The 15,783-nt window shown below is 32.9% G+C and overlaps 1 protein-coding gene across 1 annotated transcript in view; it reads right to left on the reverse strand.

Annotated features, from left to right (window-relative positions):
- The window catches only part of Pik3c3 (phosphatidylinositol 3-kinase catalytic subunit type 3), a 119,140-nt gene that overhangs the window by 46,438 nt on the left and 56,919 nt on the right, over positions 1-15,783 (reverse strand). The window contains exons 13-16 of the mRNA XM_076836632.2: positions 14,142-14,209; positions 7,712-7,817; positions 5,972-6,088; positions 3,225-3,356 (exon numbers count right to left, since the gene is read on the reverse strand). Coding sequence (XP_076692747.1) covers positions 3,225-3,356; positions 5,972-6,088; positions 7,712-7,817; positions 14,142-14,209 — 423 coding nt within the window. The remainder of the gene's footprint in view (positions 1-3,224; positions 3,357-5,971; positions 6,089-7,711; positions 7,818-14,141; positions 14,210-15,783) is intronic.

Genomic DNA, 15,783 nt, shown 5'->3' on the forward strand with positions numbered 1-15,783 from the left:
TAAAACAGTATAAAACAAAAATGTATCAGATGAAAAGAACATGGCCATTTTTAATATATATTTATTTATTATTAGTTATAGATGAACACAATATCTTTATTTTGTTTGTTTATTTTTATGTGGTGCTAAGGATCAAACCCAGTGCCTCACATGTGTGAGGCAAGTGCTCTGCCACTGAGCCACAACTCCAGCCCCACAGCCATGGTTTTTTAATAGTAATTATATACTGTGAGACTCAAAATCTCAAAATTTTGAGTTCACAAAATCCTGAGATTATTACTTTGGGGATAAATGGTCAGAAAACTGCTCTGAGAAAGAGAGATCCTATGGATTTTGACCATGGATAGAAAATATTTTATAAGATGTAAATTTGGAGAAATTCATAATAACATACAGAAAATAAATGTGTCACAAAAGAAAACAAATGGAAATAACTCTAATTCACTAAACCAAGAAAATAGCATAAAAAGCATCACACAAAGGGATGAAGACACATGGCAAAGCAGATAAAGCAAAATATTAATGACAGAATGGAAGTAATGGAAGTGGTAGATACACAGTCACGTACTGAAAAACCCCTTTAATTTTGCACTGTTTGAAAACTTTCATATAGGGGCTGGGGATATGGCTCAGTAATAGAGCACTTGCCTAGCATGCATGAGGCCCTGGATTAGATTGCCAGCACCACACACACACACACAAAAAAAAAAAAAAAAAAAAAAAAAACAACTTTTCTATAACATCATGAGAAAAAAGGCATGAAAAAATGCTTCAAAGAATGTTAAGCTCAGAGCATAAATATTCTAGTGGACAAAAATTCTGAACCTTAAATTAACTTAAATTTGGAGAATCATTTTATCACCACTATCAAAATGTACTTATTACCTTAAGCCCTAATTTATAAAAGCTCAAGAATAACAGTTGGAAGTGATCTTCCTAAATATGACAGGTAAAAGGATCTTTGGTGTAATTTATTTTTTTTCAGATTCAAAGGTAAATATGAAATTTCAATTTCATCTAAAATCTGAAGCAAAGTGATAATGACCATAGTATAACTACCATTACTCCCAGTGCCTTAAGTAAACCATTCTTAATAATGATCCAACTTTGGTTCTTAGACCAAGAACTACAAAAACTCCTTTAAAAATATTACACAAAGGGCTGGGGTTGTGGCTCAATGGTAGAGTGTTTGCCTAGTATATGTGAGGTATTGGGTTCAAACCTGTCCACCTACAATTAAAAAATAAATATTAAAAAAAATATTACACAAAAGAATTTTCAGAAGTTTATAAAAGTTATAAAAGTACAACAGGAATCCATGGGTTCCCTGCAACTATATGCAATATTTTCAATGTATGAATAAGCAGATGGACTACTGAAAGAACATAATCCATCACTTTTTCAAGATTCTCAAAGGCATCCATGTCCCCAATTAAGAATTACTTCGAGTTATGTAATAACTCTATACAGAGATATATTATATAGCTAGTTACTCTACACAACTAAACAGTTATACACAGAAACTGTCTGAAGACCAGTATTTCTAAACTCCAATTCACTATGTTTAAGAATTCCATAAGCTTAAGGCTAGAAAACAATAACAGAACTGTATATTCTTATCAAAAAGATTCCCCATATTTTGACTATTTACTTTATAAGCATAAAACAAAATTGTAATATTCTATAATTAAAAATAACACGGGCTTAGAATCCACTACCAATAATGGCAGATGTACATTCTTATATTCTATTCTTAAAACTCTTGCTCTGTCTTAGACATACTTTTCTAGCCTGCTTGAAAACAAGGGTAAAAGTACCTTTTTAATTCACTCTTTTTAATTAGTACTTAGAGAAACTGGTCTTGCTTGGGAGTTCCTGGGAGTTTGCTGTTTAACAACCAGTGAAATACTAGTTGTTAAAAGTATACTGCCTTATGCATAACTTTCTATACTTGAGTCCTCCATGGAATGTAAGCATGAAGTAAGAAATATTTGCATTGCATCTCCTATACCTGTGTTTTCAACCGTAAGTTGCAGTCTATTAATGATTATTCAATTTTTTTAAATGGGTTGTAAGAAACATTTAAATGTTAAAGCAATTAGAAAATATTTTTGAAAAATAGACACTATCATTCTATAGCATACAGTAAGATTAAGTACTATTTTATGAAACTTATGTTTCAGTTGTGTAACCTAGCCTGCCAATAAGTTGCCTTGACAACATACCTCTTCAAAAACTGTGAACTATTTTATACTGTAACTATATCCTTTTTCATCTACACAAGTTGTTGCTCTATGATCTGTTTCTTATATTATCCAAAGAAATGTTCAATGCAACTTATGAAATTCCATCACTGGATTCACAAAACCTAAAACACCATGTCTCACAGAGATCTTTCTGTATGATGCCCCTCAGATAGTACTGCTTGGCAGGTATGATGCTCAATCCTTTGTAGTATGATAAGAAAGGCAGCTGCATTCTATTTCTACCTGTGCAACTAGTGGCTAGACCTAAAGAAAGTTGAATGTGTTATTAAGAACTAAAAACAAGCCAGGCATGGAGGTGCAGTCTGTAATTTCAGCAGCTCTGAAGACTTGAGGCAGGAGGATGGTAAGTTCAAAAGCCAGCCTCAGTAACTTGGCAAGGCCCGAATCAACTTTAAGAGAACCTGTTTCAAAATAAAAAATAAACAGGGCTAGGGATGTGACCCATTGTTTAGGCAGGTGCCCAAGGGTTTAATCGCTGGTATCAAAAAACAGAAGAAAAGAAAATGAAGAAGTTTAATGTTCACAGGAACAAATATTGTGTTGAGAAATGTTGAAAAAAAAAAAGGTGGCGGGGGGGGGGGGGGGAACTGGGCCTCATGCCTAACAAACTGAACTTTCATGTAAGTTTTACAATTTGTTTATAAAAAAAAAAAAAATAGACTCAAGGGAGAAAAGTAGTTGTGGCTCTGAATTACGATAATTAAATAGTTAAAAAAAGTTTTAAATAGAGATACATATTTTATACGTTTGTTTGTAAAACATGCTTATGTACTCATAACACAGAAGATCTTCAATGAAACCATAGTGATAAATAAAAGGTCCTTTTTTTCCCCTCTGGTATTTCCTAAATCAAACAGAATTAAAAATATTCCTAGTAATGTACTAATTTTCCAAGGTAGTGTCGTGCTTTAAAGAATTAGATTCTAATCATATACATTAAAGATACCTCATAATTACCTTAAATAGTGTAGCTGTTTCTGGGATTATTCCTCTAATTTTCACCTGGGGTTCTAAAGGCAAAGGGATGAGTTCCACATCTGACAAATTCATCTTTTCGTTATCTCCAAGCAATGCCTGTAATCTCTCATTCTAGGAAAATGAATTAGAAGGAATTAATTTGGTTAAAAAATGCAGTTCATAAAACATAAGGATAGAAAAACTGATAATAAGATTTTTGCAGAGCACTACAAAATATATGAAGACTAACATAAAGCAGATAGTACATATGTGAGAGAGAGAAACACTTATAAATAATCCATGTAACAAAAGCAGCAGCATGTTTTTATTTTTCTTTTTGGCGGTGGGGATGGGAGGGTGGCCATGACTGAGCTTTATCTCAGCCTTAGCAGTATCCTTTAAAAGAGTAGTCCCTGGGGGCTGGGGTTGTTGCTCAGTGGTAGAGCACTCGCCTAGCATGTGCAAGGCTTGCTGGGTTCAATACTCAGCACCACATAAAAAAAAAATAAATAAAATAAAGGTATTATGTCCAACTGCAATAAAAAAAAAAGGTTAAAAAATAAAAGACTAGTCTCAAGAATACATTTAACTTGCCTCAAGATGGATTTAAAAGATTTCTATTTCCAAAGGATTTATGAAGCCAGAGAAAACCTAATTTTATTTGAAATTTAATTTTGCATGACTAAATATTAACTGAAATTTTCATTATAATGGCCCAATGCATTTTTTTAATATAAGAAAGAAATTTTAACTAACTTGGAACTTGATCTGTCCCTACCTTCTACCTTTCACTGAAGGTAATCTAACTTATTTTAAAATATCATCATCATTCAGTTTCTTCAGTTCATATGCAAATTGAACTGAGACAGGCCCTCAGAAACTGAGAAATCAAGTCATGGTAAAACAGCTTTCACGTTGTTAAAAGCCCTTTTATTCAGTTTTTAAGAAACAATCTATCCTTTGAAAAGCTGAGAGAGTCTTGCATTCTTTAAACAGGTGAGCTTATACTTTAAAGAGGAAAACTTAACTTGCCAATCCCACTGATACAAAGCACTTCACCTATAATGCAAGAAGCCTATACCAAAAAAGAATTCTGGAGTCAGGGATATACAGAAATTAAAAAAAAAAAAAAAAAGTTTTAAGGATTGACATAAAATTATTTCCTTCCAGTAAAACTCCAAATCTCCTTCTGATGATGACAAGTTCCAATTAGAATCAACTGAAAACTGGCATGAATTCCAATACATGCCTTATAAAAATCAATATATCTGCTCCATAGTGAAGTGGATAGTCAAATATTCTTATATGAAGAAATGTGAGTTAATTTGACTTTCGAGTTATTCTATCATAACCGATTTCTAGTTCATGTGCAACAATAAAATAACCAGTAGACAGATAATACAGGTAAAAATATAGATTCTTCTCATACTGCTATCATTCCAGGAACATAGTCATTTCATTTCTCATCTTGGTTATTACAATAGTGTCCTGACTGCTCTTTTCAACTTTTGCCTGCAACAGACTCATTAAAAACAGAGTACTGATGCTAAAACAAAATGCCCCAAGTGCACACATCAAAGGTGCAGCTCCCCCCGCTGGTGAATACTGGAGATCACAATACTTCTGACCCAGGGTGCACAGCAAGTATGGATTTATTTATTTAACCATGGTTTGTGATTCTTCTTAACAACAACAAAAAACAGCAACTGAATAAAACATGTTTTCCCTTCATTTTATATCCCCTCCCTAACTAGATAAATAATATTTCCTTGTTCATATCTTTGCATTTCTTTAAACATGATCCATTGTCTTTGAATTTCTAATTCAATTCTTCATCTTATCCTCTTTCAACTTTCCTCTTTCAAGTCTGGAGAATAACAGTAGATAAGCTGTATTGTGTTATTTTTCAAAGATCAAGCAGAAAGACCTGGGGCTATGGTTGTGGCTCAGTGGTAGAGAGATTGCCTAGCATTGGTGAGTCACTAGGTTTAATCCTCAGCACCACATAAAAGTAAATAAGTAAAATAAAGGTACTGTGTCCATCTAGAACAAAAAAAAAAAAAAAAAAAAAAAGAAAGAAAGAAGAAGAAGAAAACCCTGCCTATTATCCTATTATCTAATGGGATCAGGAGAAAAAGAAGATACCAAATAAATCCTTCATATGATTTAAGGTACTGATCAGAAAATGACTTGTGAAGAATAGATACTCGTCTATTCTACTTATCAAGTGGAGGCTTCATGGTTCAAAGATTAATGCACTGGCCAAGAGAACAGACATCAAGCCAGTGTTGTAACTATTTAACAATCTGTTCTGCAACCTTGAGCAAGTTACTCTTGAGATCTTTGTTTCTCAGAATTCTATACTAAAGATTTCTAGACATACTTTACATATCACATATATTCCAAAATGAGAACCAGTAAAGTATGCATAAAAATGGGTCCAAAATGCACAGGTACAAATCATAAATCTTAACACTTACTGGTTGTGTGACATGGACAAATTATTTAACCTCTCTATGCCTAATTTTCTTCACAATTAGGATAATACCTAATTTACAGAATTTGTTTTAATGCTTTGACATATGTAAACTCAAAAAATAGAAACCCATACACAATCAGTGTTTATAAATGTTCCTGTAATTATATCATAAGAAATTCATATAATCTACTGGCCCAATGAGAGAGTGGTCAAAATTCACTATTTTACGATGCCACACCACTTTTAGACATAAACAGAAAGCATTTACCTTTTTCTTGCGATTTCCACTTTCACGCTGGACTGCTTTCATTAGATGCACCAACCGATCTACAAATGTCTGCTGTGCAGCCAGCAAAGAACGCATAACTCTGACAGACTTATCCCCCTGAAGGGAATCAAAGCAAAGGAAAATTAGTTCTATATCGCACGATGATCAGGGTTTCTTTAACAGCATGGATAATCTTTTTTTCTCTTCTAATAGCTATAAACTTCAACACAAAGAGAAACTGGAAAAGATTAATTCTTTTGATTGAAGATAATGAAAAATCTGATATAGTAGGTAAATATCACCAAACTGTTTGCAGTTGAAAATTATCTGTTTTCAGTGAACACTGGTCTAAAACAAAACCTTTTTCCCCCACAAATAACCGTGTAACAAGACAGAATTTGTTCACCCTAAAATGCTTTCATTGACTGATTCAATAAATAACTGAAAACTGATGGTATCTTTAGAAATGTGCTAGGCATACATACACAGGAGCAACTAAGATACTACCTTCAAGAAACTAAAAAATCTACTTACAGAAGAGAGGGAAGGCGCTGAGTATAGTAGCTGAGGTAGTTCAAAGCCAGCCTCAGCACTTAGTAAGACCCTACCTCAAAATAAAAAGGCGATAGAGATGTAGCTCAGTGATAACATGGCTGTGGGTTCAATCCCAGTAAGGGGTGGGGGAGTGGGGGTGGGAAGATTGTCAGGGAGATATCCCCAAATAGTATCAAAATACATGCTTATTCAGGAAAACATTAGGTAATTAAAAACAAGAAACTATAAAGTCTTATGTAATAATTGTCAGCTCATAAAATACTATAAAAATCTACTCTCCTTTCATCTTCCTCTGCCCTGATAAGAGCGTTGGGGAAATATTATCATCCCCTTATAAAAGATGAGAAAATTTAAGTTCAGAGAAACTGAAATGTCTTCACCAGGTGGCAAAAATTGTAAATGACAAAAGTGAGATTAGAAGACCAACAGCTTATTAGCCAATCCGTTTAGTACTAAGATGCTCTAAGCTCTGAGAATCATATACAAACTGAATCTCAAAGTGTTTAATAAGATGCAATTTAAATTTTAAGAACTCAAAACATGAAACAGCAGGTAAAAGACGCTATGAAGTAAAATTTTCTGTAGCAACCATATGACAGAACAATGTTTTCTTTTCACTGACTTGCACCCTCTGCTGGTTGATCTTGAATATTGCTTTATGATCAAAAGAAACCAAGCAAAACACGGCCTTATATGTCTCTACAAACTGTTGATGAAGCAAACACTTCAGTTGTATAGGGAATATGTACAATACGAATATTTCTAGATTTCTGAGAATGTACTTAAGTTATATAAGAAAAACACAAAGGAAAATTAAAAAGCAAAGCTTTTATTTTATTATTTTTTCCATGTAGAGGTTTATTTCATTAAAATTGGTCACCAAATTTCTGTAAAGTGTCAAAAAATACATATTTTAGGCCTTTTGGGCAACAAAGTTTTCATTCCAAATATTCAACTGCTACTGTAGTGCAAAAACAGGCACAGACAATACATAATGAATGGGAATGACTATGTTCCAAATAACTTGCATATAAACATTGAAATTTTAATTTAAAATACCTTTCATGTATCACAAAGTATTGATCTTCTTTGGACTTGTTTTCAACCACTTAAAAAATGCAAAAATGATTCACAGGACATAATAATACAGGTAATAGGCCAGATCTGGCCCATTTGAATGGTTACCTTTAATAATGCTTGGCTGAATCTTCTCATTACATTCAAGTACATCTCATGGGTCTTTGGATCTCTCTGCTGAGTATCTTGATCTTCACATTCAACTATTACATACCTTTAAAATTACTGAAGTTACTCATATGATGTGAAATAAAACTTGGATTCATATTGTAAATATATCATTCCATTAAAACAGATACATATTTGAAAAAGATTATTAAATGTGAATAAAGAAATGTATTTTATCATCATTCTCTAAAAAGTGAAAAATTAAAGGGTAGTATGCAAACCATTACATAAACTAACAAAAATAATGTCTTGATTTCTGCAGTACTGTAAATTTTCTAAAAATTTTTCCAACCAAACAAGCCATTTTTCCTATTACTTTATGAGGTACTTAAAGTATCAATATTCTCTGAAATTATCTAAGTTCATATATCTACCAAGAAAAAAAGTTACTCAAGTAACAGCATAATATTTCTGGAGTTAAAAAAGGCTTTGCTATTCTGAAAAACACTAGTGCTACCTCTCTCATTAACATATTTGAAAGATTAATAAAATGCATTGAGTTTTTTCTTTCCCATCCAATTTCTCCATTTCTCAAACATATATAATCTTAAATTTTTCTAAAACTGTTGTTTTAAAAAGTTAATGAAATCTTCAAGGTTTTCTTAAGCATAAACTCCTTAAACAATTAAAAGAAACTGTATAACCCAAGATCTGAGTCACAGCTCATTAATCATGTGTTTCCAAATGTTCTGATGAGAAAAAAAAGAAACCAGAGTGAATTACATTTAATATCACAACTTGGTAAACACAGCTTTGTGTGTACATAGCTACATAAAAATGAGAGCAATACCCTATGAACAGTTTTGACATTTGCTAATATTTAATACTGATTCAATTCTATTTCATTTTTCTTTAAACACTAAAGGCTACATTGTAAGTTTTAACATTGCTTTCAATAGCTCATGACAAATAGTTCTCACTCCAGTCAGAATGGCAATTACTAAAAATATAAGTAACAATAAATTTTGGCAAGGATGTGAAGAAAAAGATTCATACATTGCTGGTGGGACTGCAGATTGGTACAACCACTCTGGAAAGCAGTATGGAGATTCCTCAGAAAACTTGGAATGAAACCATTTGACCAGCTATCCCTACTCCTCAGTTTATACCCAAAGGACTTAAAATCAGCACACTACAGTGATGAAACCACATTAATGTTTATAGCAGCTCAATTCACCATAGCCAACCTGTGGAACCAACTTAGGTAGGTGCCCTTCAACAGATGAATAGATAAAGAAAATGTGATGTATACACATAATGAATATTACTTGGCCAAAAACAAGAATGAAATTATGGCATTTGCTGGTAAATGGATGGAACTGAAGACTATCATGCTAAGTGAAATAAGCCAGTACTAAAAATCCAAAAGCTGAATGTTCTCCCTATGTGGATACTAACCCATAGCAAGGACAGGTAGGGAGGGGATGAATAGAAGTTCATTAGATTAGACAAAGGGGAATGAAGGGAAGGGAGGAGTGATGGGAATAAGAAAGACAGTAGAATGAACTGGACATGACTTCCCTTTGCTCATAAATGAATATATGACTGGTGTAATTCCACATTATGAACAGTCTTAAAAATGGTATCCTGGGCTGAGGTTGTGGCTCAGTTGATAGAGCGCTTTCCTTGCATGTGTGAGGCACTGGGTTCGATTCTAAGCACCACATATAAGTAAATAAATAAAGGTCAATCAACAACTGAAGAAAAGAAAAAGAATGGTATCCTAATTGGAATGGGTTGTACTCCATGTATATATGTGTCAAAATATACTCTACATGTATATCTAAAATGAACAAATTAAAAAAATAAGAAAAACATAAATTTAGATCAACTTTCTTCCTTTCTCAATAATGAAATTTAGAGAGGTTTTGTCTTGGCAAGGATGACATAATTATGTGATTGTACAGCTGAGATCAGAACTCGGGACTTTGGGCTCACAGGCCAAAATTCTTTCTACTCTACTAAATTGAATTTCACACTGTTTATTTTAAAAAACCATGTGAAACTTTTAAACCTCCTTAAGTGATAGCAGTTCTCACATGTCAATTCATAGATGCTTTTTATTATCTATTTTACCATTTCTAGGAAAGAATATATTCAGCCATCTAGAAGTTCCTAAGAATAAGAGTTCCTGTATTATTTTTCACTTAACTCTCAGCACTTCCATGCCTAGCTCACACAGATGTTCATTTTATTGTTGACTGAAGAAATTACCCCAATCTCATAGATTTAGCCATTATTTTGATATTGGTAATTCTCAAGGCTGAATATACACTTAAGGTCTAATTTTGCATTATATTATGTGACTTGCCTTCATATTCAACTACAATGATTTTCAAGATACTGCCTGCTATTTTTAACAGAACATGTACAACACTGACTTTATCAAACTAACTACCCCTATAGAGAGTACTATCAATATTTCAGGCATTTGTACAGCCCTGGGCAAGGAGGCACACAATTGAAACCCAGCAACTCAAGAGGCTGAGGCAGGGGGTTTGATGCCAACCTCAGTAAGTCAGCAAACTGTATCTCAAAATAAGAAATAAAAAATGACTAATGATTGTAGCTCAGGGTAAAGCACTCCTAGGTTCATACCTCATGCTGAAAAAAAAAAAAAACTAAGCATTTGAAATGGAAATTTTCATATAACAGGATTCACAAACTCAAGTTTTCTCAAAGTCAGGCAGGAAACAAGTTTCTAAGAAAAGTAGAAGCAGGACTGCAGCCAAACCATATAACCCAATCCTTATCTAAAACTCATTTTGACAATTTTTGTAAAATTTGCAGGCTATACACATAAAGCCAAACTTAACTCACAGTCCCCTGCCTTAAATACGTATACTAAATTATTCAGCAGACACTGGATTTTTCCTATTAAATGCCTTTTACAATGGTTCTATACTATCGAGCCCTCTCTAGAATCTAACAGCAAATAACCTGAAATTTCCAATTCTAAAAACTACTCATTGCTTAATTCAGTCATACTAATTTTCTCTTCTTTAAACTATCTTCATCACATTGATTTAAGTTCTTGACTGTCTTTATCACCTTTGTATATTCAATTTGTCTTCCTGTGTATTTATACTGCAAACTCATTTACAAATGAGCACAGAGATGATCATAATATATAGGACTAACTGCTGTGTTCAGGTCTTTTTGACCACCAAATAAAGACTATGGCTGTAGCTATTTCCTGTGATTAAGGGTATATGTTAATCTTCACGATAATGTTCAAATATCAAACACATCTCATATTATTCAAGTCAAAGTTCTCCTGCAAAGAAAAAGCCCATCTAAAATGACAGTGACATCAACAAATATCAAAGACAAGGTTAGATCAAGACTAGAATACACTGAGTCACTGTTCACGCCAATAAACTAGATTCTACAAAGCACTCAAAGGTATTCCCATGAAGGCTGTCATCTTAAAGTAGAAATGCAGACAAAATTGTCTAGGTACTCATTTTAAGATGACATCAGTGGGCTACCTGTTTCCTGGCAATTTCATTTTGTAGAGTAAATAACCTTTATTACCTTGAAAGGTCTTAAAAGTTATAGAAAACATGTCAAAGCATCCAAAGTTTACTTTCAATTTCAACACACTGGAATGACTATAAAAATAAAAAACTGGAACGATTTATAGATTCTGATGCCCAACATTTTACAGATTGGAGACTATAACTCCCCTCTGTGGCTTAAAAGGTTGACACTATTCATTTTAAAAGGATTGTGTGTAAAACTATCGGCCCTTAAGGACTTAGATACAGCAGGAATCCTGCTTAAATCACTGCAAAGGGAACAAATAAAAAAAGAAATCCAAAATATTTAAAAGGAAATAACACATCCAATTAAATTTATATTTTAATACATTTGTTATAAGAGGTAAGCTTAGTGAAAGTATTTCAATTCTTATATTTGATTAACATTTTATATTATTCTGTCCATGTTCAAAGGAAAAGAATGATCATTCCAAACCAACCATTGGAATTTTTTTCCTAGTGTTATCCTACATTCCCCAAAGCAGTGTCTACTAAAGTCAAGAATCCACATGAATGACCTTTTTCTCCATGAGTATTTCTGAATATACAATATGCAGACTATAAATATGGTAAGAACAATTACTCCTTAGAGAAGGAATACCTGCAATTGTTTCAATGAATCAGAGATATAGTGGGAAAACACATATCAAATCTAAGTTTGATGGAATGTTTATAAGACTGGAAACTGAGGCTGCATTTTGTTTATTATCTACAGAGAAAACAAAGTGTTCTTTCTGAACAGAAACAGCTACCTTATTGGAAATTATTCATCTAATAAGTTTCCTCATGTTCAGCTTCTTTTAGAATGATTTGCAAGCTGTCCTACTTGAAAAAAGATTCTATCAAAACTAATTAAAATTTTACAATAAAATCTGCTCTACAGTCAAATCCAAAGAATATATGTAATTTCAAAATCACATAATTAGTATACACACCTAGTTTTTATAACAGTGACTACTTTAGACTTTTAAATTCTGAGCCAGAAAAAAACTTTCCATGAACATTACAAGGGGACAAAATATCTATAAAGAAATTCTCAGTAATGAATTAAAAAAAACACATAAATCTTAATTTTAAAACACTTAAGATAGAAATACTCAAAAACTCAGCAACATGGCCTACTCATTTTTTCCTCTAGTTTCCTTTACCTATTAAATAGATTTTCAAGAGGAAATATTTTTCTGTAATACCAGTGAACAGACATACACATTACAATTCAAACTGGTATATAGAACATTAAGAAGCAAAATGTTATATTAAAAAGAAACAGAAATTTGGTAATATGAGAAATTCTAAGTGAACACTTCTAGGGAAAAATGGTGATTAACAACTAGCCAAAATATTCTGTAGATATATCTTCAATGGAATACTAAGATTTAATGTGAGGGAAATGTACTTTTATGAATATTACATTAAACTGCTAAAGCAAAAGCACGGAACTATTTTTCTTCCCACTACTAAAGGTCAACACAGGGGCAAAATAAATCACGGGTTCCAAACCATCCACAGGCAATTTCCACAGAAGGAGAAAATGACTGATTTAATTAAAATTGTTGATACTGATTCTTTTGTGTGGTAAAGAAAACCAAAAAGTCTTAAGCAAATATTGTTAATGTAAATAAAAGCACCTTGTCAGTTACCAGAGGGCTCTGATTTCGTTATATATTTCTTGGCTACAGGGTGGTATCCAGGATATTATTTTCAGAGTATAAGAGAATGGAGTTAAGGACTGATTCAACCCATAGGACAGTTTCTCCAAAATGAGGCTAAAACATACTAGTATTTTGTTTAATTTGCTCATGAAAAGCAGAATGCCTTGTTTTTATTTTAAAATAACGAGCTTTAGAATGCACATCTACTAATCCGTACTTTTTAAGTGAAGGCTACAAATTAAACAGTAAGATTAGATAATAGATCATTTTTATAGTCAAGCCAAAAACTATGTCAAGAAGTTTAAAAAGTGTTAAGTATTTTGTCAAATGTAAAGAAGGCTTCAGGTAGAGCTGATCCGGCTGGCTCTGTCCTCTGTTTGCTCTGTAAAGATGGATATAACTCTTTTACCTAGTGTTTAATCCTAATGCTTTCTTTTATTGAATCCAAATACTTCTCATGGTGGTTTAAGCTACTTGTCTTCTATCCTTCAAAATTCTATAACTTATAGATGGAGCCATGCTTTATGGTAACTGTGTCGCAGGAAGTCACCTTTTCTGTAACTCAGTTTCTCTTTCCTTCCACTCACTGAGGATACTGTTCTTAGGTAACACAGAGATAGCTATACTTGCCCCATTCAACTACACAGTGAAAAATAAGACAAGCTCACTGAGAATATGCCAAAAATGGCAAAGTAATAGATAAATGATCTCATTCTAGATGAGGGCATACCAAGTTCAGTTATGGTATACCTCTTTATGGCATACATTCTTATCTTTAAAATGAAATAAGGTAACTTTGAATTCCAGTTTTTTATTTTTGCATGATTCAAATGTTTTGGTAAATAATGTGAAAACACACTCTTAAAAATTATATACAGTATCATACATTATTTAAATAGCACAAAAGGCAGAAAAAAATTATGAAAAAAGAAAAGAAGCAGTAGCATTAGATCACCCAGCTATATCTTAGCTCTTGAAAACATAGTAAAAGGAAGAGAAGCAGTGATGTTAACAAACATTTCCATAAACATAGCCATAAAGAAATGCACATAAATATAAATATTCTATCTAGGCTTTTAATAGTTGTTCACATCTTAATTTAAAATTGTCTTTATGTACAGGATGGTGAAAAATAGTTCTTAAAAAGGGATGAGAAACAAAATTATTTTCACATACCAGTATAAATAATTAGCCAGTGTTGAGTTTTTGCAGGCTCTTGATATCAAGAAGGTACACAGATCTTGCTGAAATAAAAAGAAATGTATACATATTACCATCTGCTATCAACAGGGACAGGGGATAAAAGAGCATACACTGGCATATGAGCTTTCAGCTATGTGTCTTAAATCATGGTTCAGATTTTCTTTCATCCATTTCTTTCATCCCTTCCTCATTCCCCTTCTCCATCCATCAACCCATCTATCCATCCATCCATCCAATATTTATTCTAAATCAGACAACATAAAACAAGTTAGCATCATGGTTCAGAGTCCCTGGTCCTTCTGGAACTTCTGAAAGGAGAAAGACATAAAAAAAATGGTCACAGAAATAATTAAGATTAAGAGGGCATAAAAGTTAATGATGAGGACACCACATTTAAACAAAATCAGGATGATACTATATACAAAGGCCCTGAACTTGGTTTGTTCAAGGAATTTTAAAAGGGCCCAATGTTGCTGAAATATAGTGAAAATTAAATGAAGAGGCTGAAAAGATAGACAATGCAAGATGATTAAAGTCACATTACTGAGTTTGGATTTTACTTGAAAAGTATTGGATACCCAATGAAAGATCTTAAAAGGAGAGTGGGATGATCTGATTTACAGTTTATGAACATGACTCTGGTTGCTCAAAGAAGTACAGTCCTGAGATCAGTTAGGATGTTATTATAGTACTCTAGAAAAGGAGAGAGAGAGAGAGAGAGAGAGAGAGAGAATGAATATGAATGGAACAAGTTTAAGAACTATTTTGTAAATATAATTAATAGGATTTGCTAATGAAGAGGATGTAGGAAGGAATGATAACTCCCAAATTTCTGAATCTAGCAAACAGGCTGATTTATTATGTCGCAGAAGGAAATTTCATATAAGAAGCAGGCTAAGAATTGAAGAGACAGGTATTTTGAAATATTGTTTGAAATGTCTGACAAATATATAGAGAAGGGGATGGGGTTGTGGCTCAGTGGTACAGCACTTGCCAGCACATGCAGGGCACTGGGTTCAATCCACAGCACCACATTAAAACAATAAACATAACAAACAAATAAATAGAGGTTAAATTCTTAAAAAAAAATAAGAAGCATATCTTTAAAAGAAACTGTTTCTTCTGTGTAAGAAGAAAGAAGGAAAAAATGACGAATTCAAGTCTATTTATTAAGTGGTCTATTAGTTTCCTTTAATTATGAAACAGAATTGTTACCTGGAGATTGAGAGACAGGGTAGTTAGCAGGAAATGAAGACTAAAGTACAAAAGAGTCACTAAAAGGCAGGGAGATTCATCATCACCTAGAGAAATGTAAGATGGCAACTGCATTAAATCCCATCTGAGGTTTGTGAATGTATCATAAATGTACAGTGATACTAATATGCGAAACTATGCATTTTTAAATAGTGGTATTCAAGCACAGAGAAATTAAGTAACTAATGAGGCTTAGCAAAAATTGAGATTTTTGCCAAAGGAAAAGAAAGCACTAATAAGAGAATGACTAAAATAATAAGCCATGGGCTATAAGTATATTCAGAGGAAAGCAAACACTGAAGAGGACTGATGAACAAGAAAAAGGACAGGAATTAATGGATTAGACGTTATCAATGCAGTA

This window comes from Callospermophilus lateralis, chromosome 17 (assembly GCF_048772815.1).
Source record: "Callospermophilus lateralis isolate mCalLat2 chromosome 17, mCalLat2.hap1, whole genome shotgun sequence".
In the NCBI taxonomy this organism is placed as follows: domain Eukaryota; kingdom Metazoa; phylum Chordata; class Mammalia; order Rodentia; family Sciuridae; genus Callospermophilus; species Callospermophilus lateralis.